The 23621-nt window shown below is 42.5% G+C and overlaps 1 protein-coding gene across 6 annotated transcripts in view; it reads left to right on the top strand.

The window, feature by feature from the left end:
* FARP2 (FERM, ARH/RhoGEF and pleckstrin domain protein 2) overlaps positions 1-23621 on the top strand; it is a 142002-nt gene that overhangs the window by 16770 nt on the left and 101611 nt on the right. For 5 of the 6 annotated variants that reach the window (XM_058436407.1, XM_032761258.2, XM_058436406.1 and 2 more), the window contains one exon: positions 2177-2383. In XM_058436407.1, the coding sequence (XP_058292390.1) occupies positions 2201-2383 (183 nt within the window). In that variant the 5' untranslated portion in view covers positions 2177-2200. Of the gene's footprint in view, positions 1-1780; positions 1796-2176; positions 2384-23621 lie in introns of those variants that run through there. The other variant, XM_058436410.1, reaches the window with a different exon arrangement.

The following is a 23621-nucleotide window of genomic DNA, read 5'->3' as shown; positions in this document are numbered from 1 at the left end:
CGTGCAGCTCAGGTAATTAATAAATGTGTCAGTCAGTGGCTTTGCTTAGGAATTAGGATGGGACCTCGCAGTGCCTTGTCGTTTTGTTCATAGTACTCACATTTTGCTTGTCCTGGAGGATTTAGCTCTTCATTTTTTGCTTTCTCGTTTGATAAATTGGATGTGTGCAGAAGTTCAAAAGGTTGTCTTTCTGGGTAAGGTTTAAGTGTGCAGTAGGAAATGCCTGGCAGTAAGTCACTGAGAGCCTATTTGAAATTAACAGATTAAAAAGGTTCTTTTCTAGGTGTGGTGGCTCGCCTGTAATCCCAGCACTTTGGGAGGCCGAGGTGGGAGGATCACTTGAGGCCAGGAGTTGAAAACCAGCCTGGCCAACATGGTGAAACCGCATCTCTACTAAAAATACAAAAAATTACCTGGGTGTGATGGCGCACGCCTGTGGCCCCATCCACTCCAGAGGCTGAGGTAGGAGAATTGCTTGAGCCCGGGAGTGGAGGTTGCAGTGAACCAAGATGGGGCCAATGCACTTTAGCCTGGGCAACAGAGCAAGACTGTGTCTCCACAAAAGGGGGGGTTCTTGATTTGCTTGTCTTGATGACAAAATAAGCATGAAAAAGAGGAGAGGGCCAGGAGACTCGGAGCAATTAAGTTGTCACGCAAGGGGACTGGGCCAGAGATTGAGTGGGATTAACTCTTTAAAAGGTTACAGATGAGTGGAAGACTCTGAGAGGGATTGGGTGAGATAAAATAATGCGTGCAGTGCTGCATGCTTTGTTGATTAAACACCCAGCATTTGTATCTCATCACCAGTTTTGCCATATTTTTTGCCATACTATGTTTTATTGTATTAAATATTTAAAAATCGATTTTTAAACATAAATAAGACATTTCACAAGGGAAGTTGCCATAAATAATAGATAATAAATGTTAAAAGCAAGCTAGTATTATTAATTGTAGCTGATACTTAATACTAAATATTTAGTACCTAATACTAGCCTGATCTTCGTTAAAAACAATGAAGACACATTTTACTATCTTTGTTTGTCCCATGCCATCATGTTGCAGACTTCAAATATACACCATAAAATCTGTTTTAAAAAATATATACCCAGTTTGAATGGAAAAATAAAATCTACAGTGCATTAAATAAATAATGACAAGAATAGCCCTGTTAGACTTAATAGCTTGCAAGCAGAGACCTTTCCCTTGGCACGAAAGGAGAGTTGAAAAGGACATGAGCGCCTCCCTGGGCCAGGTGTTTGACCTTCTTGCACCCTCATTGTCATCTGTTAAGTGGGCTGTGGATAGTGATGGGGGGTTATTGTGAGGATGGGGGTTATTGTGAGAATGGGCAGGAGCTGGGAAGGGCCTGACCAAGGGCACGTGCCTCCTGCTACCAGGCATGTGGTCCTTGTTACCCCTATCCAGGCTGTCATTCAGTTCCATACGTGAAATACTGGTAGTATTCCATACTGGTAGTTCCCAGACTACCAGTGGCACCCACTCCACCCTGGTGAGACACCTTAGAAAAATCAAGGAGTACAAAGCTGGCAAAGACAAACCTGGCTGTTTTCATCTCCTTTATTGGCATTTTCCCTCAGCTGGAGTAGCCCTTTACTCCACATAAAGTCAGCAGAGGGGAAGAACAGTTGCATGAATGCCTCAGCTCTTGCTGTGCACTACCTGACACGCGTTGATGGTATGCTTTGTGGAGCCTGTTTACGTTTTGTAGAAATGGCACCATCTAGTACTTAAAAAGGATCATCACCACAATAACTGTTTGGGCTGGTGGAGAGAGGTGTGCCGGGGAGTGGGCAGCCTAGGGTTGGTGCGGCAGCCCTGGGCTCTCTTGCCTCTGCTAGGTGGGTGGGTGGTGGTGATGTCACTCGTTTGTGAGGTCTAACAGGTTAAATGAGTTAATGGGTATGCCTGGCTCATAGAGCATCTGGAAATATTGTTATTGAGGGTGGTGCTTGTTATTTCACACTCCACCTATGAGTGCCTGAGTAGAAAAGAATCTTTTGTAACACTTTCTTTTGAAGTGATTAAGACTCACAGAAGTTGCAGTAATAGTACAGAGGATTCCCGTGTCTCCGATAATTCTTTTTTTACCTTGTTTTAATACCTAAATAATGTGATAATTCCTTCATGTGTTTTTTTTTTTTTTTTCTCATTTTAGTGTTTTCTTCACTCATGGTGAAGAATGGGGGAGATAGAAGGAACATACAGAGTCCTGCAGACTGCAGGGACGCGCTTGGGTGCCCAGACCTCTGTGGGAGTTAGCACCCTTGAGCCTGGGCAGACTCTCTTGCCCAGAATGCAAGAGAAGCACCTGCACCTCAGAGTAAAGCTGCTGGACAACACCATGGAAATATTTGACATTGAGGTAAGAAGCATGATTTTTGGAGGCATATTTCCTTATATCTTCTAACGGTCAAATTATATACCAAATTCCATTTTGCTGGTTAGACTTTGCATATTAAGTTGATCAAGAGTGGCTTTGGTAACACATGAGAAAATCCTTAGAAACAGTACATCTGAATTTCTCCTTTTATTTGGAAACTGGTATTGTATCTTTTATTTAAAATCGTAGTATAATTTGGTCTTTCTACTCATTTTCTTTTGTGAGAGGCTGGCTAAGAGACTGCTGGAAGGTGCAGACTGGAGCCAGATGGTACACCCAGACCTTCCCAGCTTAAGCCACCTGGTCTCAGCGAGGCCTGGGCCACCTGGATGAGGGGATGCCACTTAGCCTCCATGTGTGTCAGCTTCCTTTTCTGAAACAGAGGGACAATTATAATCCCTCTTTCTCAGAGCTGCTGGTGTGAGGATTGAGCAAACACACAGAGCCTGTCATGCGGGAGGTGTTGTATGGTGTTAACATGTAACTTAATTTTCTAGGTCAATGATAAGACAGTTTTTATTTTGAAAATTCCCTGATAGAAGATTGCACTGGTAATATTAGCAAGAACAATTAAATATACTAAGAATATATACATATATCAGTGTTTAAGTAACACTATTTTTTAGATCAATGTGATGTATTAGAAAACATTTTTTGTTTTTCTACGTGTTATTAGCATGAAAGTTCTTTTTATTTATTCATCTTTTACTTTTTTTTTTTTTTTTTTTGAGAAAGGGTCTTGTTCTGTCAACCCAGGCTGGAGTGCAGTGGCGTGATCATGGCTCACTGCAGCCTGGACCTCATGGGCTCAAGCGTTCCACCCTCCTCAACCCCTAGAGTAGCTGAGATTACAAGCATGTACCACCACGCCTGGCTAATTTTTGTATTTTTAGTAGAAACGGGGTTTTGCCATGTTGCCTAGGCTGGCTTCAAACTCCTGGGCTCAAGGGATCCTCCCGCCTCAGCCTCCCAAGTGCTAGGATTATAGGTGTAAGCCACCGTGCCCAGCCAAAAATTCTTTTTAAAATTATTTCTTTTCATATGTAATACACAAATACATTCTCTTTTTTCTAATTTTTTCTGGCTTTCAAGTAACATCTTTAGAAGCTTTTCTTGCTCTTAATGGCACAAAAGTAAGGACAAGAGAATGAATTTAAACTCTAGCAGGAGGTTTATTTACACTTGGGAATTTCTTTTGAGGAGTCAAGATGCTACACAGAAAACAAAACTGTTACTGAGCTGTGGACCTTATTGCGGAATGCATTGCATGGGGTGGGAAGGAGGGAAGAGGGAACACAGAGGAGGGGAGCTTGGTGGGTGGGGCAGCGAAGCTCCGAGCAAGTGTTGTTTGAAGGCAAGTATGGAGGGTGTAAGAACTCAGGGGACCTGGATACTTTTCTGAAGTGCTTATCTGTGGAGGAAGTGAAAGATAATTTCATCAGGGCCCTGGTAACTGAAACTGGTAGGACCTGTCTGTCCAACTTCCCACATCACTTCTGTTGCAGGGAAGGAGGTCTGAAGCTGGGCAACCTTTGCACTCTGAAGAGTAGCAGTCGGCTGCCGTTTCACCAGCTCTTGGGTGACTTTCCTGTAGGAAATAGGTTAAAGTCTGGAAACTTAATTAGGCTCCCAAATCTTTTTCTTTTCTTTTTTTTTTGAGGTGGAGTCTTGCCCTGTCACCCAGGCTGGAGTGCTGTGGCAGGATCTCAGCTCACGGCAAGCTCCGCCTCCCGGGTTCACGCCATTCTCCTGCCTCAGCCTCCTGAGTAGCTGGGACTACAGGCGCCCGCCACCACGCCCGGCTTCTTTTTTTGTATTTTTGGTAGAGACGGAGTTTCACCGTGTTAGCCAGGATGGTCTCGATCTCCTGACCTCATGATCTGCCCGCCTCGGCCTCCCAAAGTGCTGGGATTACAGGCGTGAGCCACCGCGCCCAGCCCCAAATCTTTTTCAGTCAAGTGTTTGGAGGAATTTCCACCTTGTTGCCATCCTCTAGTAAACACATTTACCGTAGTCTAGGCTTGTAACAGGTGCAAAATTTAAGAGAAAAAAAGTAAAAGAAAAATAATTGTACTAATAGGTTTACTTTTAGAGTGTCTTTTTTTTTTTTGTTCTGCCTACTGGACTTTATCAGCTAAAACTAGGACCCAGAAGAAAAAAGCACACATTTGTTGTTGAGTCATAAATAAGATGTAAATTCTTCTCTAAGAAATTCACCTTTACTGAATATGAGTCATTTTATACCTAAGGAAATAAGAGATGCCATTTTGTGAAGGTTTTGCAATATTTAGAGCTTGTCAGTTTTAATAAGTTGAGATTATTGTTTCAGTTAAATATAACTGTCATGTTTGGTATTTGATATATCTGGAAGAGTTACCAGAAATTAAAGAACTTTTATCTGAAGCAAAAGAAAATGGTCTTGCATATTCTGAATATCCTGGGTTGGATGGGGTACTTTTTTTTTTTTTAAGAGACAGGATCTTGCTATGTTCCCCAGGCCAGCCTCTAACGCTTGGACTCAAGTGATCCTCCTGCCTCAGCCTCCCAAGTAGCTAGGACTACAGGTGTGAGCCACTGTGCCAGCTTGGGATATTTTTTACATTGTGTTGCCTGCTGATACACACCTTTAGGGAGAGCTAAAATTCAATATATTATAAGTTGATTGTATTCTGCTTCCAAGTACCCTGTCCTCCGCAACTGCGTCAGTTAGCTTTAAGTAACAAACCATCCCAAACGTGGAGCTTAAATCACAGGTCTATGTGTTGATTTGGAGGCTCTACTAGGCTGACTTGGAGGGTTGGGGAGTCTGGGATTCCCTTACCCATACATTTGGCACCCTGGTTGGAACCTCGTGCAGAATCTTATTCTCCCTCCAGCCCACTTGGCCTCATTTTTGTGGTCACAGAAACGTTCTCAGTCCAGAAGTGGGCACTGCAGTGTCCCTTGGGCTCTTGGCCTGGAGTTTGTCCATTGTCACTTCTGCCACATTTTATTAATCAAAGCAAGCTACCAGCCTAGCTCTGATTCAAGGGGTGGAGAAGTAGAGGCACCTTGATGGGAGAGCGGCCAGGAACTGGTGAGCATTTTTTGTAATCTACCCTGACAAATACTGCCAGTGTACCAGGATACAGCCTCTGGAAGTGCAATTGTCTGTGCCACTCTAAGGTTTGGTGTCAGTGGGCTGGTGTGTAGGGCCTGCCCTGAGTGGGCAGAGTCTCCTCCTGGGGAAGTCCCCCCTGCATAGCCCCACAGAGGCAGGCTTGTCCCGCCCCCTCTTCCTTGTTGTCTTTGGATCAAGGCTGGTTGCCTGACCCAAGCCCACCATCACTGTCTTGCTGTCATTTGTCCACTTGTCTCATTCGTATTCTGTCTCTCTGCCTCTTGACTTTACATTGGAACCAAGAGACAGACTGTGGTCAGCTGGTTTTTGCTGTTGGACCTGTAGGCTAAGGGAGACATTCGGCTACAGGGTGTCGGGTGCACTGAGCAGTGAGACCCCTGGCTGGGCAGGTCTGTCTTGGTGAAGACACCACATCCTGGTGCCTGCTTGCTGTCTCTCTGCTCCTGAAATGCAAGTTCTGGGAAGGAAAGGCTGTATTGTATCTACTTCTGCACCTCTGGTGTTTGGAACAGGGCCTTGCTGAGTAAACGTGTTAAATGAATGAAATCGAAAGTTAGATTTGGTTAACAGGCTTTAAGAATGTTTTGAATTTTTCCCTCTACAGCAGTGTTTTCTGACCTCAGAGATTCAATTTTGTTTTGTTTTGGGGTTTTCTGGCCGTATGCACCTATCTTATTTGTCTGTTTACTAGATTATCTTTTCACTGAAGTCTTAAGCAGTAGTGTTCCTCCAGGGAGATGTGCTGATATTAAACTTGAAAAGCACCAGCTTCTTCTGTATTCTCATGGCCAGAAAGCACTGACTTTGTGTGGTGCTGTGCAGATTCCCCAAGTTGATATTAGAAGTTTACATTTCAGGAACCTTTTTAACATAGGGGAAATTTTGACGTTTCGTTGTTTTTAAAATGTTTATTTTTTTGCTTTGGTGAAAACATAGACCAACTTGGGTGTTGGTGCTCATGGCTGTCTGTCCATGTAGAATCTGTGGTGAGTGGTTTTATGTATGTCTGCAACAAATAGGCCCTGGCTGTCTTCCTTATATTTTCTTCAGAAAGTTGAGCTCTGTAAGCCTCCAGTTTTATTTATATCTCCCATCTCCCAGAGTGTGCAAATGAAAATTTGTTTTCTATCAAGGTAGATTGCCACAAGAATGGCAAATGATTCTAGAGCAAAAACTGCTGACAGAGAAGCTAGTGGAGGTGATTGAGCACAGGGTTGTATTTTGTTCCCGTTCTTTCCTTCTAGATCTAGAAATGCGTACGTGTTTATTCTTGCAGCACTTTTTCTCTAGGTCTAGAAACACATGCTTGTTTATTCTTGCAGCTCTTTCTAGATCTAGAAGTACATGCATGTTTATTCTGGCAATGCTTTCTCTCTAGATCTAGAAATGCATGCTTGTTTATTGCCACCGATAAGTCAAGATGATTTGAAACTGGAAGCTATTCAGTATGTAATTGTGTTGGTGGATAAAATGCAGCTGAAATGTTTTAACAGCTTTATAGAGATGTAATTCACATACCATACAATTTACCCATTTAAAGTGTAAAATTCATTGGTATTTAATATTCACAGAAGTACAACTATCACCACAGTCAATTTTAGACCATTTTAATCACTCCACGTTTTAGCTGTCACCTCCTCAACCTCCATCTCCCTTCCCCTCAGCTCTAAGCAAACAGTAACCTACTTTCTATCCATATCGATTACCTTGTTTTGAACATTTCCTATGAATAGGATCATATACTATGTAGTCTTGTATGACTGGCTTTTTTCACTTAGTATACGTTTTAAGGTTCATCCATGTTGTAACATGTAGCAGTACTTCATTTTTTTCATGGCTGAATAATATTTCATTGTATGGATATACCACATTTTATCTGTTCCTCAGTTGATGGACATTTGGATTGTTTCCATCTTTTGGCTATTATGAATAATGCTGCTGTAAACATTTATGTACAAGTTTTTGTGTGGATGTATGTTTTCATTTTTGAGAGGATAAAGTTGTCTCATGGTATCTTAGCAGGAGTGGGTCTAGGACCCTTGAGAATACCAATATCCATAGATGTTCAAATCCCTTATATAAAAAATGATATAGTATTTGCATATACACATCCTCTGGTGTACTTTGTTTATTTTATTTTATTTATTTATTTATTTTGAGACGGAGTCTTACTCTTTCGCCCAGGTTGGAGTGCAATGACGTGATTTCAGCTCACTGCAACCTTTGCCTCCTGGGTTCAAGTGATTCTCCTGCCTCAGCCTCCCGAGTAGCTGGGATTACAGGTGCCCGCCACCACACCCAGCTAATTTTTTGTATTTTTAGTAGAGACAGGGTTTCACCATGTTGGCCAGGCTGGTCTCGAACTCCTGACCTCAGGTGATCCACCCGCCTTGGCCTCCCATAGTGCTGGGATTACAGGCATGAGCCACTGCACCCGGCCATATGGTGTACTTTAACTCATCTCTAGATTGCTTATAATACCTCATACAATGGAAACACTATGTGAATACTTGTTATACTGTATTGACTTTTTTTTTTCTATTATCTCTCATTGTACTATTACTTTTTATCATTTTGGTGGGGTTGTTTTTAGCATTTTTGATCATCAGGTGGTTAATCAAATCTGTGGATGCCGAACCTGTGGATACAGAGGACTGGCAGAATACCTAGGAGTAGAATTGCTGGGTCACATGGGAAATCTAGGTCTAATCATTAAAGGAACTGCCAGACTGTTTTCCAAAGTAGCTGTGCCATTTTACATTCCTGCCAGCAATGTTATGTGTTCCAATTTCTCCACATATTTGCCAACACTTACTATTTTCTGACTTTTTTATTCTAGCCATCCTAGTAGGTGTGTAGTAGTATCTCATTGTGGTTTGAGATGATATTTTTATTTTATTTTTTTGAGGCAGAATTTCACTCTGTCGCTCAGGCTGGAGTGCAATGGCATGATTTCAGCTCACTGCAACCTCTGCCTCCCGGGCTCAAGCGATTCTCCTGCCTCAGCCTCCTGAGTAGTTGGGATTACAGGTGCCCACCACCATGCCCAGCTAATTTTTTTTTGTATTTTTAGTAGAGACAGGGTTTCATCATGTTGGCCAGGCTGGTTTTGAACTCCTGACCTTAAGTGATCCGCCCCCCTTGGCCTCCCAAAGTGTTGGGATTACAGGTGCCAGCCACCATGCCCGGCCTATTTTTTTTTTTTTTTTTTGAGTCAGGGTCTCGCTCTGTCACCCAGACTGGAGTGCAGTGGCGTAGTCAAAACTCACTGCAGCCTTGACCTCCTCGGGCTCAGGTGATCCTCCTGCCTCAGCCTCCTGAGTAGCTGGGACTACAGGCGTGCACCACCATGCTGGCTAATTTGTTAAGTTTTTGTAGAGATGGAGTCTCCCACATTGCCCGTTTGTCTCAAACTCTTAGTCTCTAGCAATCCTCCTGCCTCAGCCTCCCAAAGTGCCGGGATGATAGGTGTGAGCTACCACACCTAGCCAGAAGCCAACTATTAAACTGATTTTTGATCAGGAGAGAAATCTGTATGATGTATTTAGGGTGGAGGCCTGTTTGTGGATATTGACTTCAATTATGTTTTATTTTAAGCCACTTTTGGCATTTATTAATGGGATATGTAGCTAATCAAAGGTCAGTGACTAGTTTTTTTATCTAGTAAAGTCTTGATTTGTTTTTAGTTGATTAAACAAATTCTGTGGTTTTGAACATAGAAATCTGGCCTCAGCTCTAAAGAATCTTGTTTTTGAGCCGTAATTGTTTTAAAACCATCTGAAAGTTGTGTGTCAGCTTGCCTTATCTTGTGTGCTAAATCATGGGGTTGAAATACTTTCAGCTCCAAACCATGCCAGGTGTGAAAAGTGTCTAACTCCATTGCTGGATGCAGTGGAAGGAGAGTTGAGGTGCATAATTGAGACCCCATTCTAGAAAGTTTTCCCAGGCTCTTTAGAGGGTAAGATGTCTAGAAAAACTATACCCTCATTAATTCGTAATTAACTCTTAGGTTTGGGAATTAATGCAATTTAAAGGTTTTCTATTATCTGAAAGTTAGTGTTATGGAAAAGAGATATGTAATGGTTAAAAGAACAACCTAGGATGCAGTTTAAGGGTGTGAGGCCTCGCCCCTGGCAGCGAATGTCCTTTGCCTTTGCTGACAAGTGGGGATTGCATCTAATGAGCATGAGGGTTTTCTTTGTTATTGTTCATCTACTTTCTCATGTTCCCCTTTTCTTCAACATACTCACACTTGTTAGGGTGGACTTTCTTTTTCTTTTTTTCTTTAGAATTGCAGAGGCTTTAGGTTAAATATGTGACAAATAGGAAGACAAATTCTCAGTCACGAAGTTCTGTGCTAGAAGACTTTAACTTGCTATTCCAGTAAAAACTTAATGTTTTCATTCTGGCAGGAAGAAATAGTCAAAATTCTAGAAAGTATTGTAGCCAGATGTTTGTCGTTGCTTCCACATGAACATCCTAAATATAGCAAATAAACTGCCTTAGAACTTATTTTGGTCAGACCTCAGAAGAAAAAGTAACTCAGCTTCTGAAATTTGGAGATAATAGAGGTTTTATACAAAAGCTCTTATGTGTTTCTGGGATACCAAGCTATTATGTGACTCTGCCCTAGCTTTTAAAACCTGTTATTTTGTCTTGGAAAGTTGATCTATTCCTTTGACCCTGATGCTCAAGAATATGGTAGGGTGGTGCATGGCAGAGACGTGGACATTTTTATTCTTAGTTACCCAGTGGTGATGTTGGCAGTCCCAGAGCCAGCTCCCCCACCAAGCCCTAACACACATACACAAGCAAGGTTGGTAAGTCACAGTCCTGTGTTAGATTACACAGCATGGGCGACTGATAAAGAAGTTAGGCCAGCAAATGGAAAAGAATAGGGAAGTGTCATCCTGTTGATCCCTGTACCAGTGAAGATGCCATGACAGTGGTTGTATAGCAGAGAATAACCAAGTTATTTCAGGATCTGAGCAGAGGGTTGTGGGAATGAAACTTGCTGACTGGGTCACCTGGACTCGCACACCATTTGTTGAGCACCTGAGAGTTCTAGCACCCGATGTGGTTGATCACATATCAGATGACACAGGCAGTGGCTGACCCATGTGAGCTGTGAACCCCAACTCAGAAACCCCTTGATCTACTCGTACCAATGTAACTCCCCCGTTTTTGATCAGGAGGGAATTTGATTCTGTTGTTATTGATTTGTGGGAGGCTAGAAAAGCTGAGCTTGTACAGGTTGAGTATCCCTTATCTAACATGCTTAGGATCAGAAGAGTTTCGGATTTTTTTCAGATTTTGGAATATTTGCATTATGCTTATTAGTCAAGCATCCCGAATCTGAAAATCCAAAACCTGAATTGTTCCATGAGCATTTCCTTTGAACATCATGTTGGCACTAAACTTTTTTGAATTTTGGAGCATTTCAGATTTCAGATTATTATATGATATTATTATATTATATGGGATTATATTATATTATATGGGATGCTCAACCCATACTATATTTTACCTGACTGCCTCTGAATTGCCACTACCCTTCAGTTCTTCTCATCCCTTCCCCGAAACTTCAAATGCCTACATTCTTGGCCCAACTCCCCGCAAAGAGGTCAGAACCAGGAGGAGGAGAGGGTGGGTAGTGCGTGTTGAACATGCCCTGCCTCCACTGAGCAGGCTCTTCTGGGCCTCCATGACCAGTGTGCCCATCCCCACTCTGTAGCTGGTTTCCACCTGGGGCAGGTTAGGACCAGGTTTTAAATCTCAACCCTTACCCCCCTGATGGAGTGTGGACATGAGTCTCTTCCAGGGCTGGAGATTACATTCCCTTTCCCAGCACGGGCCCATCCTAGGGGACTGCCTCGTGCCCCTGGTGTTCTGCCAGTCTCTTTGTTCTCTGTGTCCCTTTCCCTACTCTGGAAACCCCACTCTGCTGTGGGCCCTGTACCTGGCCTGTTGTGGGCTATAAGTAGTGCCGCTCCTGGCCTCTTCTGATTGCCACCGCCAGCCACTTTGTCCTGGGGTGCCACTCCCCTCTAGTGTCCAAAACCTTTTAGACTCAGCTGCACCCCGGCCTGCTGCTGGTTGTTGTATTGTTGAGAAATTCCTCAAGGTGCTGTAGGCAGGATTGAGGACCGCTGACTTTGAGAAGAGTTCGCAGGCTCTGGAGCGTGGACTTCCCACCTGCGCTCCCGTCAGCCTGCCCCATCCATCAGGCACCTTTTGCTGATGCCATTTCTTTCTCACCCTCATTTCTCCCCCTCTGTTCGTCCTTGAACACAACAGACCTCAGAGCCCTCTTTTCCACAACTGGAAGGTGCAGTGCTTTTCAAGGTTCTGCTGGCGCTTCACTTCTAGGGGGCATTTTTCAGTCATATCAGCCTCATGTAAGGAAGCTAATTCTACGTTATTGTTCATTTTAGGTATAGAAAGTAATCATGAATCTCCAGAGAGCTGATGGTAGAATTACAGTGATGTCTGTTCTTTGAAAGAGTGCATTCTGCTTTTTTACCTTACAGAGTGTTACATGCATATTTTTCAAGTTATATGATTATTTCACAAATTATGTGTTCACAGTGGTTTAACACTTGCACCGCAGCACCTCAGCTTTCTGGGGATGAAGCTGCCCCTGGTGAAGCCCCCCAGGTCCTTTCCTGCATGTCAAGCAAAGGCCCATTGGGTTACATGCTGCAGCTAGAAGACCAATCAATGCGTCTCTCAGGGTTCCTCATGCTTCTTTTTTTAGAGGGAATTCATCCAAAATGTCATTCACTTTTCATTATACCGTTAATACTTGTTCGCTGCAGAAAAACAGGAACTCACAGTGGCCCACAGCCAAGGATAACTACCCAGAGAGAACAACCATTCACATTTTTCTGAATAGCCTTCTGACCTTTTACATATTCACCTGTATTAAACAAAATTGGGACTAAACTATGTGCATTTTTGTAGTCTTTTCAAAAATTAAACATTATATTCTGAACTTTTTTATATGGTCTTTTAAAAGTTTTTAATGGCTATATAGTGTTCTATTTTCAGTTTCTCTGTAAAAAAATCTTTTTTTTTCTTTTTTTTTTTTTGAGGCAGGGTCTCATTCTGTTGCCCAGGCTGGAGTGCAGTGGCGCAATCCAACCTCCACCTCCTGGGCTCAAGCGATCCTCACACCTCAGCCTCCCAAGTAGCTGGGACTACAGATGTATGCCACCATGCCCGGCTAATTTTGCATTTTTTGGAGAGATGGGGTTTCCCCATGTTGCCCAGGCTGGTCTTGAATTCCTGGGCTCAAGCCATCTACCAGCCTCAGCCTCCCAAAGTGCTAGGATTACAGGTGTGAGCCACCACACCCAGTCTATACAAAATCTTTATACACATTTTTGATTATCTCCTTGGGGTAAACGTATAGAAATGGAGGTTCTTCATCAAAGTGTATGTACAGTTTTGAGGTCTTTGATACATGTTGTGAAATTGTATTCCAGAAACAGCAGAAGCACCTCAGCCTCTACCAGTGGTATATGCAGGTGTTCATTTCTCTCACCTTTATGGACATTTCATATTATAATTTTTAATAACATCTCCTGTTTAATAGGCAAAAGTTAGGATTTTTATTCACATTTTCATCAGACTTGTCTGTTTTATTTTTTGTTTTGTGCAGTTTTTGGTGTTTTTGGTCTACATCATATTTGAAGTTTAAAAATAACTTAAGAGTTGGGAAGATGTTGAATACGTTGTGTTGGAAGTAAAATAAAAAAGGAAATAAGAATCAAGGAGTGCTGGAGACTTCACAGAAAGTGACTACTTGTGGTGAAGGAAAGGATAGAAAAATTACGGAAAGCCACACAGATGGGATGTGGGTTTGGGCTGTGCTCACCCCAACAGCCTTAGGCCAGCACGTGTTCGGCAGGTATTTGCTGAGCCTCGGTGTGCACCAGCCTCTGCTGTCGGAGCTGGGAGTGCCAGAGTGAACGTAGCAGACAGGAGCTCTGCCTCCTTGCACTTCGGCAGTGGGGAGCTCAACGGTAGACAAGGTACACTGCGAAGTGCTTAGTGCCCGGGAGAGAAATAAAGCACGGAGGGAGCAGGAGACGTGGAGCTGCGCTCGGATGGAGATCCACATCCCACACTCCCACACCCCTGTTCCTGTGGTGGGAGGAGCCGTCACACATCTCTGTTCTTGAGAACAGTGTTCAGGTGGATGGAACAGCACATGCAGGCGCCATTAGGTGACCCCCATCTGGCATGTTTGGGGATTAGCAAGAGACCATGTGGTGGGAGTGGAGCCGAGAGGCATCTAGGAGGGCTTCTGCTCACATGGAGGGAAATGGAACTCCACCCAGGACGTGATGACTTGGTCCAGAACCAGGCCAGGGCAAGAGGGGAGCCTTTGGGTGACATCTGCGGTGACCCAGGACATGGCTTGAGTAGAAGGGAGCAAGGGAGGTAGTGAGAACCAGTTGCATCCTGGAGAGATTTTGAAGGTGGAGCCTGCAGAATTTGCTGGTGCTGATGTGGAGAATCAGAAACCCGGGAGCCAACACGGTGCAAGGACTGGGCCTGAGCTCCCATGTCCTGCACTAGGGAGCCCATGGGAAGAGCTGCTTTGGTTTGGAGCCATGTGGAGTTTAAGAGGCTCATTAGGCATCTGAGTAGAGGGTTCTCAGGCACTGGGCTTGGTGGGAAGAAGTTTTGTTGCTATGTCCTGAAGGAACGTGAGCTTGTTTCAGTGCACCAGATGCAAGGGGGCCATTGCCCTGATCTTCCAGAAGGTGCTAACATTGCCCTTCTGTGAAGCCACCGCTGTTATCCCACTAGGTCATGGTGAATGCCAAGTGTCAGAATATCTCTGACAAATACCCAGGTGTCAGAATATCTTTGACACTTGGCATTCACCATGACCTAGTGGAAGCCTTTGGGTGACATTGCAGTCACCCAAAGACAGCTTTTCTAAACTGTCATCAGTCTTCAACTTCTGGACTTCTATTAGAGAAATTTAGACTGGTCATTAAAGAGAAACATGAAAAATATCTGTTGGCGCTTCCAACTGTTGTTATTGGAATGCTCTGGAATGTTCTGTGCACATGAGTGATGCTTTACATGTACAGTTTTGCACTTTATATAGCAGCAGCTTTTTGCCACAGTGGCAGAGGGGATCCCAGTCCTACTTAAAAGGCTTTTTCTGGTTTCTAGGAAAGTCAGAAAGATATTCTTTCCTCCTTGATCCACAATCTTAAAACACTTGCCTGGAACTAATAAACTTCTGAAAAGCTAGTGATGAGAATCAGTTGCATCCTGGAGATGCAACTGATAAGTTCATGGATCAATCTAAAATATATTTCTCTGAAATAAATCTAATATTCCTGATTATGAAAAATATATTCCTTCTTAATCTTCTGGTTTTAGATATTCATGATGTTTTCTCATAATTACACTTTTTAGATTTGTTTGGTCCTTGCTAATATGCATCCATATGATTTTTGCATGTATTGAAATTTGAAACTGGTAAAGTCAGATCTTTGTAGCAGAAGAAAAGCGTCTTTTTTATTAAAGCAATTTTCAATTAAGACAACTCAAACATGGCTTAAAGGCTCTAGACATTACTATCCTAGGAAAAATGTTGGAACATACATGCTAAAAATACACAGTGAGCTCTTTTAAAGTAAACATGTTAAATCAAGGTTATTCAGCTTTATATTGTTTGCTTCTGTCTTTAATTTACATCAATTTTAAATTTCTTAAAAACATAGAAAATAATAGAAACATGTCCTAAATTTAATTATGAATATTAATTGTATTAAGAAATGAAAATATAAATTATACATAAGTCCTAACATCATATAAAATTGGACTTGTTAGCATATTAACATAAAAACAACCATCTTGCGAGTCTTTCATCAGCTCTTAGTAAAACACAGGATTTCATAATGAATCTTCAAATTTTACTTATTTAGAGGAATCAAATTTGGAGAAAACTGAGAACACTAGAGGAGGGCAAACTTGTTTTGGAAATGGTTGCTGTAAAGTAAGTTATAAAAACTAAAACTCTTACTGCTGTTAATTTTCCTCAGTTAAGAAATTGATGCTGCTTTTTAAATCATTCAAGTCAAGTAGTTTATAAAATAATAGTATTTTGTTGTATATTGTACATTTTCTACCTTAGAAAAATTTTTAATATATTTCTTAAATTATAAAATTTATACATCCAACAAAAAATTCAGTCAATATAAATGAGTAGGATGGGCACAGTGGCTCACACCTGTAATCCCGGTACTTTTGGAGGCCAAGGCAAGTGGATCATTTGAGCTCAGGAGCTCGAGACAATTCTGGGCAACATAGCGAAACTGTCTCTACTAAAAATACAAAAATTAGCCAGGCCTGGTGGCTCACGCCTGTAGTCCCAGCTACTCAGGAGGCTAAGGTGGGAGGATCACCTGAGCCCTGGAGGTGGAGGTTGCAGTGAACCGTGATTGCACCACTGCACTCCAGCCTGGGTGACAGAGCCAGACCTTGTCTCAAAAAAAGAGAACAAAAAAATTTAAATTACCTATTTGCCCACACCCAGAATTAACGTCTTCAACATTTACGTCATATCCATTTAACTCTTCTAGACATTTTTTGCACTTGTTTATGCACTTTTATATACATACACCCCATCTATATCACTACTTCTGTCCTTTTGATTACTTAAGTACTGAGAAGAATTAGCTTCCCATTGTGAATGTGTCTATATATATTTCTCTCTTTACCTGCTGTAATTTTTATTTTGTGAATGTCAACACTATGGTTATTTGTGCAAAGATATACATAACTGTTGGATCTTAATGGACACAAGGTTACTGAGCAAAGGGGCTGGCTGCCTGACACGCATGTGGCACCAGCTTATTTTGATTTGATTTTTTTAGAGACGGGGTCTTGCTCTATAACCCAGGCTGGAGTGCAGTAGCAGATCATAGCTCACTGCATCCTTGAACTCCAAGGCTCAAGTGATCCGCGCATCTCAGCCTTCCAAGTAGTTGGGACTACAGATGTGCCCCACCACACCCAGCCAATTAAAAAAATTTTTTTTTAATTTTAGAGATGGGGTCCCGCTGTTGCTCAGGCTGGCTTGAGCCTGAGCTCAAGTGAACCTGGCCCCAAGTGATCCTCCGGCTTGATTCTCTTGAGTAGCTGGGATTACAGGCGCGAGTCATTGCTCCCCGCTCAGCACTGGGTTTTGAGAAAAGAAAAGCTTTATTGCCAGTCAACCAAGAAGGAGACAGGAGTCCGGCTCAGATCTGTCTCCCCATTCTGTCCTTAAGACAGTATATTTAACGGAGAGATTTTGGGGGAAGCGTTTAAAGATTGGTTAGTGATTGTCCAAGGGAAAGGGGAGGTTTGGAAAGTCCTCTGGGCACGTGCAAGTATCTCTTCACGCATCTTCATGCGTTGCATGTGCAGATTCAGGGGGAGTATGAAACGTGGTAGAAATTCCAGCTGTGACGTTAGCAAGCTCCTTCTGTGCGGGCTCCAGTTGGCCACCTTGGTTCCCACCAATTTCAGCCGGATTTGTTATCTTACAAGCAGAGGGAGTTTCAGCAAGCTGCTGTTTTTCTTATCTGCCATCATGTAAGTTCAAGCTTTTCTGTTTGTCACTGGTTTCTTTAACCATTTGGGACATGGTTTCAATAACATTTTTTCTTCTAATAAGTGTCCTTTTATTGTCTCACTTGTGCCTTTTTGGCCTAAATTCAACCTTGTATTCAACCATGTAACCAAGGTCCCCTTGCTTTTTTGTTTGTTTGTTTGGAATATACTTGGGATACCCATGTCATTCTTTTATTTTCAGCTTTTCTGAATCATTTGTTTTAAATGTGTTTCTTATATACAACCTAATGGCTAATATTGAGTATTCGCCACATTCTAGTTGCTCTTATAAAACACCTTGTATGCATTATTTTATTCAGTCCTCTCTATTAGCACTATTATTCTCTTTTATACTTGGGAAAACAGAGGTACAGAGATTTTTTTTTTAAAAACTTACGTGGTACTAGAGGTTCCAGCCAGAGCAATTAGGAAAAAAGAAAAGGAGGGAGGAGAAAAGGAAGAGAGGGAGGACATCCACAATGGAAAGGAAGTAAAAACTATTTACAGATGACATTACCTTGTATATAGAAGATTTTAAGATACCTGTCTCTTTTTTAAAAAAAGCTATTAGAACTAATAAACAATTTCAGGAAGGTTGCAGGATACACGATTAATATACAAAGATCAATTGTATTTCTATGCACTAGCAATGAATAATTCCAAAATAAAATTAAGAAAATTGTTTTATTGGCCAGGCGCAGTGGCTCACGCCTGTAATCCTAGCAGTTTGGGAGGCTGAGGTGGGCTGATCACGAGGTCAGGAGATCGAGACCATCCTGGCTAACACGGTGAAACCCCGTCTCTACTAAAAATACAAAGAATTAGCCAGGCGTGGTGGCGGGTGCCTGTAGTCCCAGCTACTCAGGAGGCTGAGGCAGTAGAATGGCGTGAACCTGGGAGGCGGAGCTTGCAGTGAGCTATCGCACCACTGCACTCCAGCCTGGGTGACAGTGCGAGACTCTGTCTCAAAAAAAAAGAAAATTGTTTTATTTACAGTAGCATTAAAAATAATAAAATACTTTGGATTCAATTTAACAAAAGAACCTTAAAACTTGTACACAGAAAATCATAAAAGTATTGAAAAAAATCAAAGATCATCTAAATAAGTTGAAAGACAATGTTCATGGATCAGAATACGTAATATTGTTAAGAGGGCAATACTCTCAAACTACACTACAGATTCAGTGTGATTTCCGTCAAAATCTCAGCTAGCCTTTTAGTAGAAATTGACAGCAGATCTTACAATGTATATAGAAATGCAAGGGATAGCCAAAAACCTAAAATAGCCAAAAGCAATCTCACAAAAGAAGAAGTGGGAGGACTCACACTTTTCCATAGCAAAACTTACTGTAAAGCTGCAATAATCAAGGCAATGTGGTATGGCATAAGGATAGACTTATAGATCAATGAAATAGACTTGAGAATCCACAAATAAGCCCTTACATTCATGGTTAATTGATATTTTCAAAAAGAATGTCAAGACAATCAATGAGAGAACTAATAGTCTTCAACAGATGGTGCCTAGACAAGTGGATATCCACATGCAAAGAATGAATTTGGACCCCTACCACACCATACTCAAAGACTAATTTAAAATGGATCATTAATGTAAATGTCAGAGTGGAGACTATAAAACTCTTACAAGAAAACCTAGGAGTAGACATGACACCAAATTCCAAAGTGATAAAAGAACAAATAAAGATGCTACCAAGAAAGTAAAAATAATGAGAGAAAATATTTGCAAAAGATATATCTGATAAGGAACTTCCATCTAGAATATAATTTTTAAAATAACTCTTACAGCCGGGGCAACATAGCAAGATCCCGTCACTACAAAAAAAAAAATTAGCCGGGTGTGGTGTCACATGCCTAGAGTCCTAGTTACTTGGGAGGCTGAGGTGGGAGGATGGCTTGAGCCCAGGAGATCAAGGCTGCAGTGAGCCGTGATCATGCCACTGCACTCCAGCTTGGGTAACAGAGTGAGACCCTGTCCCAAAAAAACATCTCTAATGCTATGGACTAAGTGTTTGTGTTCTCCCAAAAGTTTTGTATTGAAGCCTTACCACCAATAATGGTGGTATTTGGAGATAGGACCTTTGGGGTGATTAGGCCATTAGGGTGGAGCCCTCACGAGTGTGGATTAGTGCCCTTATAAGAATAGACATGAAGCGGGGTGAGGTGGCTCATGCCTGTAATCCCAGCACTTTGGGACGCCAAGGTGGGTGGATCACTTGAGGTCAAGTGTTAGAAACCAGCCTGGCCAACATGGTAAAGCCTCATCTCTACTAAAAATACAAAAATCAGCTGGGCACTGTGGTGGGTGCCTATAATTCCAGCTACTTGGGAGGCTGAGGCAGGAGAATTGCTTGAACCCAGGAGACAGAGGCTGCAGTGAGCCAAGTGTGCCACTGCACTCCAGCCTGGATGACAGAGCAAGACTTCGTCTCAAAGAAACAAACAATCAAACAAACAAAAACTCTTCGGACTTAAAAAGAAAAAAAGAAGAAGAGACACAAGGGAATTTTCTTCCTCTCTCTCTGTGCTACTCCACTTGTGAATATAAGAAATGGCCATCTGTTAACCAAACCTTATCCATCACCAGAAACCTTATCTACTGCCAGCTTGACTGCAGACTTCCAGCCTCCAGAACTGTGAGAAATAAATGTTTGTTGTTGAAACTGCCCAGTCTATGGTGTATTTATTATAGCAGCCTGAAACAACTAAGACATCTTACAACTCTGTAAAACAACCCAATTTAAAATCTTACTCAGGGTTACGCAGGAACTCAAGAATTCTCACCTAGGTGATCCACTTTCTTTGAATAACTGTTGTCTTTCCTTCTGTTTCTAGAGCTCTGATACTGTAGTTTTGTGCTCTTGTATTATAGAGGCAGTTGCTTTATTAAGTAGTTTTTAATATCTATTTCTTTCCTCTTTTATCTTGAATACCTTTGAATATTTGTAGCACTTACTCTATTTTGATCACCCATCTTTGAAGCAGATAAGTTATTCACAGGTTGGCTATTTTAAGGAGGTTCTCTTGGGGATTGGCTGGTCATAGACTAGTTGAAATGTAAAGTTCATGCCATGACTCGAGCTTGGTGTGTGGGTTTGGATGTGACTTGCTTGAGATTTCTTCTTTAGTCTATCACCTCTGCTCTTCCAAGCCAAACTGGGCCCACACTTGGACCCTGCTACCCAAGTCTCTTCCCATCCTTGCTCTTACAAGCAAGGGACTGAAGTTTTGCACCTCAGTGTGCCTTTCACCTTTGATAAGTGTTCTTAGGGCTTCTGCTGAAGTTGGCCCTGTGACATAGTGCTTGTGCCCCCACTACAGATGCCCAACCCCTTGCTCTGTCCCTATTGCTAGTGGTGCTTCTCCCCACAGTTTTGTGATGCAGAATTTGAGAGTTCCTAGATTTGCTGAAAATAGAGTTTCTTATTTACCCTTTTGATTTTGAACGAGTCCAGCAAGTGACTAAGGAGATGACAGCTGACACTGCTGTCTTCAGGACAGGAGTCACCAGGCATCTTCTGGGTTATCACACCCCAGTATCTGCTACAGCCCCGTCTCCTAGGTTCCTCGTAGACACATTTGTGATTCCTAAATTTGGATTTTCTTTCATCATTTTTATCTCTAGAAGAATGCATCTGTTTATTTTTCCACACCACTGATTCCAATTCAAGTCTTGTCCATCTGTTGTTTTGGCCTCCTATTGAGGTTTGGTTTCTGGAGTCATCTTTATAATATCCCCTTTTCATTATTTAGTTGGATTCTTTTTCCAGTCTCCTCCCATTTTATGAATACCTTTACCTCTAACACTGACCTTTTTGAGGATCTTATTTTTTTCTTTAATTTTAATTTTTTCTCATTTTAATTTTTATACAAAGGCGATAGTTGTACATAGGATCTTATGTTTTTAGATTATGTTTTCTTTGGTATACCATGTTTACTCATTCTTTGGTGGCTAATTTCTCTGCTTTTCAGGTAGGTCTCTGTAGTTCAACAGTTTGGTTTAAATGTCTAACCATTCTTAGTGTCTGTGTATTTTTGCAAATGAGGTTCAGGTTGATCAATAATGGTCTTATTGGCCTTTTTTTAAGGCTGCTATTTGATTTCCCAGGCAGGCTTCCCTTCTGAAAATGACAGCCGCCTGGCCACAGGGCCGTGGGAGTGAGCTGCGTCCTGACCATGGTGAGTGGGTGGGGATGCTGACATACATTTCCTTTTTGTGAGTTTTCACAAGTACGCACAAGTAAGGACAGGCAAGCTACTGGAACTCTTTTGGTTGATGGAGAAGAAAGAAAGGAATTGCTTAAGAGCTTGCTTTGAGATCTTACTGCTGAACTAAGCTACTCTTCTGTTTTGCTTTTTCCCAGATGCTAACTAAGTGAAAGACAATAAAGAAGGAAATAATTACATGTTGTGTGCCCAACTCCTAAAACAAGCCAGTTAGTAGCAGGTTGCTTCTTTGGCTACTGGTGTTTGGCATACACTGTCTGCAAATGTGTTGGGAAAATGGGATTGTGTAGTGAAACGGGGCCTCCTTCACCTTGGGGTGTGTCCGTCTTGATGTGCCCTTGCCCAGGTGGAAGACTTTAATAGACATAAAACACTAATGGGCGAGTGTTCTACATCACCTGCTTTTGTGCTCAGATGGCAATCCCCTCCACACTTCCACTGGTGTCTCTGTGAGGAAGCTCATTGCAGGTTCTGTATTCTCGGGCCCACCTTCCCCCACTTCTGACAGCACTAGAAGGCACAATTTTCTTCTCCTGATGAATTTGGGAATTCAGGTAGGCAGCTGGCAGAATGGATGCCAAGTGAACCTCCATTTAATGACTATTCTTCCAGTTTTCAACCTCATCTGGTTGTGCAGAGCTTCTGCTACCACTACATTGCAGTACTTAGGAGGACCACTGTGGATTTGGCTTTTTTTCTCCCCACTCTTGGGGAAGAACCCTTTTTCCCAAGCTCAAGATGTTAAAGCTGTATAGCCGTTTTCCAGAGAATACCATTGAATCGTTCAAGGTCCAGTCAGGAGACAGAAACTGTACCAGTAATTTGAACAGGGAAATTTAATAGAAATAATGATTAACCAGCAACAGAGGATTAACTACTAAGACGGGAGGGAGATGCTAAAGAATATAGGACCAGGAGATGTGGTGAGCAGCTGCCACCCCAGGGCTGAGGGAGGCAGTATCCAGAGAAGCAGCAAACTTGAAAGAGCCCTTCTCTCGCAAGGCTGAGGTGCAGACCCATTGGATGATGAAGTTCACTAAGGTGTCATAGGAACCGGCTGGCGGGACTGGAGTGCCAGTGAAACTCATAGGATAGTGTGAGCCACTGGCTCTCCTGCACACAGCTAGCAAGAAAGCCAAAAGCCCGGAAATGGGGAGAGAAGGCCCTTCTTGTCGTATCTCCCCAGAGCCCTCTACTGGCAAAGCCAGCTGGTGTAAAAGGAATGTCTACAGGGTCCTACTCCAGTGTCACAAAGCAGGGTAAAGAAGGGTGGGTTTGGAATGGAAAGGCAATAAATAAGTAACTGAGTCACCAGTATTAACAGGTTCAAATTGGGGGATTTCATGTTGTACTGTTTCCTTGAGTAGTTTAAGAGAAACGATTGTAGAAGAGCTAGGGTATGAATGAATCCATTGATACATAAGCTCATTTTTTGCCCACATCTTATGGTAGAGATGATTTATCTGCCAGTTGGTCTCTTTAGTCTAAATAGATGAAGTGCCTGGGGATTCATTTGTCCCTCTATGATACAGAACCCTTCCCTTAGAAGCAGAAGTAGCAGTCTGGACGTGGTGGCTCATACCTCTAATCGCAGCACGTTGGGAGGCTGAGGCAGATGGATTACCTGAGGTTAGGAGTTCGAGGCCAGCCCAGCCAACATAGTGAAGCCCTATCTCTGCTAAAAATCCAAAACCTATTATCTGGGTGTGGTGGTGTATGCCTGTAATCCCAACTACTCAGGAGGCTGAAGCAGGAGAATCACTTGAACCCAGGAGGCAGAGGTTGCAGTGAGCCGAGATGGCACCACTACACTCCAGCCTGGGCAATAGAGCAAGACTCCATCTCAAAAAAGAAAAAAATAAAGCAGAAGTAGCAGTTAACATCTTTATGCTGAGATTTAACACTATTCCTGATGGTTCTTTTTTTTTTTCTCTTTTTTGAGATGGAGTCTCGCTCCATTGCCCAGGCTGGAGTGCAGTGGTGGCATCTTGGCTCACTGCAACCTCTGCCTCCTGGGTTCAAGCAATTCTCCTGTCTCAGCCTTCTGAGTAGCTGGGACTACAGGTACCTGCCACTACACCCGGCTAATTTTTTTTATTTTTAGTAGAGACAAGGTTTCACCTTGTTGGTAAGGCTGGTCTCAAACTCCTGAGCTCAGGTGATCCACCCACCTCGTTCTCCCAAAGTGCTGGGATGAAAGACGTGAGCCACTGCACCTGGCCTCCTTAT

Source organism: Hylobates moloch, unplaced genomic scaffold (genome assembly GCF_009828535.3).
Source record: "Hylobates moloch isolate HMO894 unplaced genomic scaffold, HMol_V3 SCAFFOLD_1, whole genome shotgun sequence".
Lineage (NCBI taxonomy): Eukaryota > Metazoa > Chordata > Mammalia > Primates > Hylobatidae > Hylobates > Hylobates moloch.
This window is presented reverse-complemented; position numbering and strand designations above follow the sequence as displayed.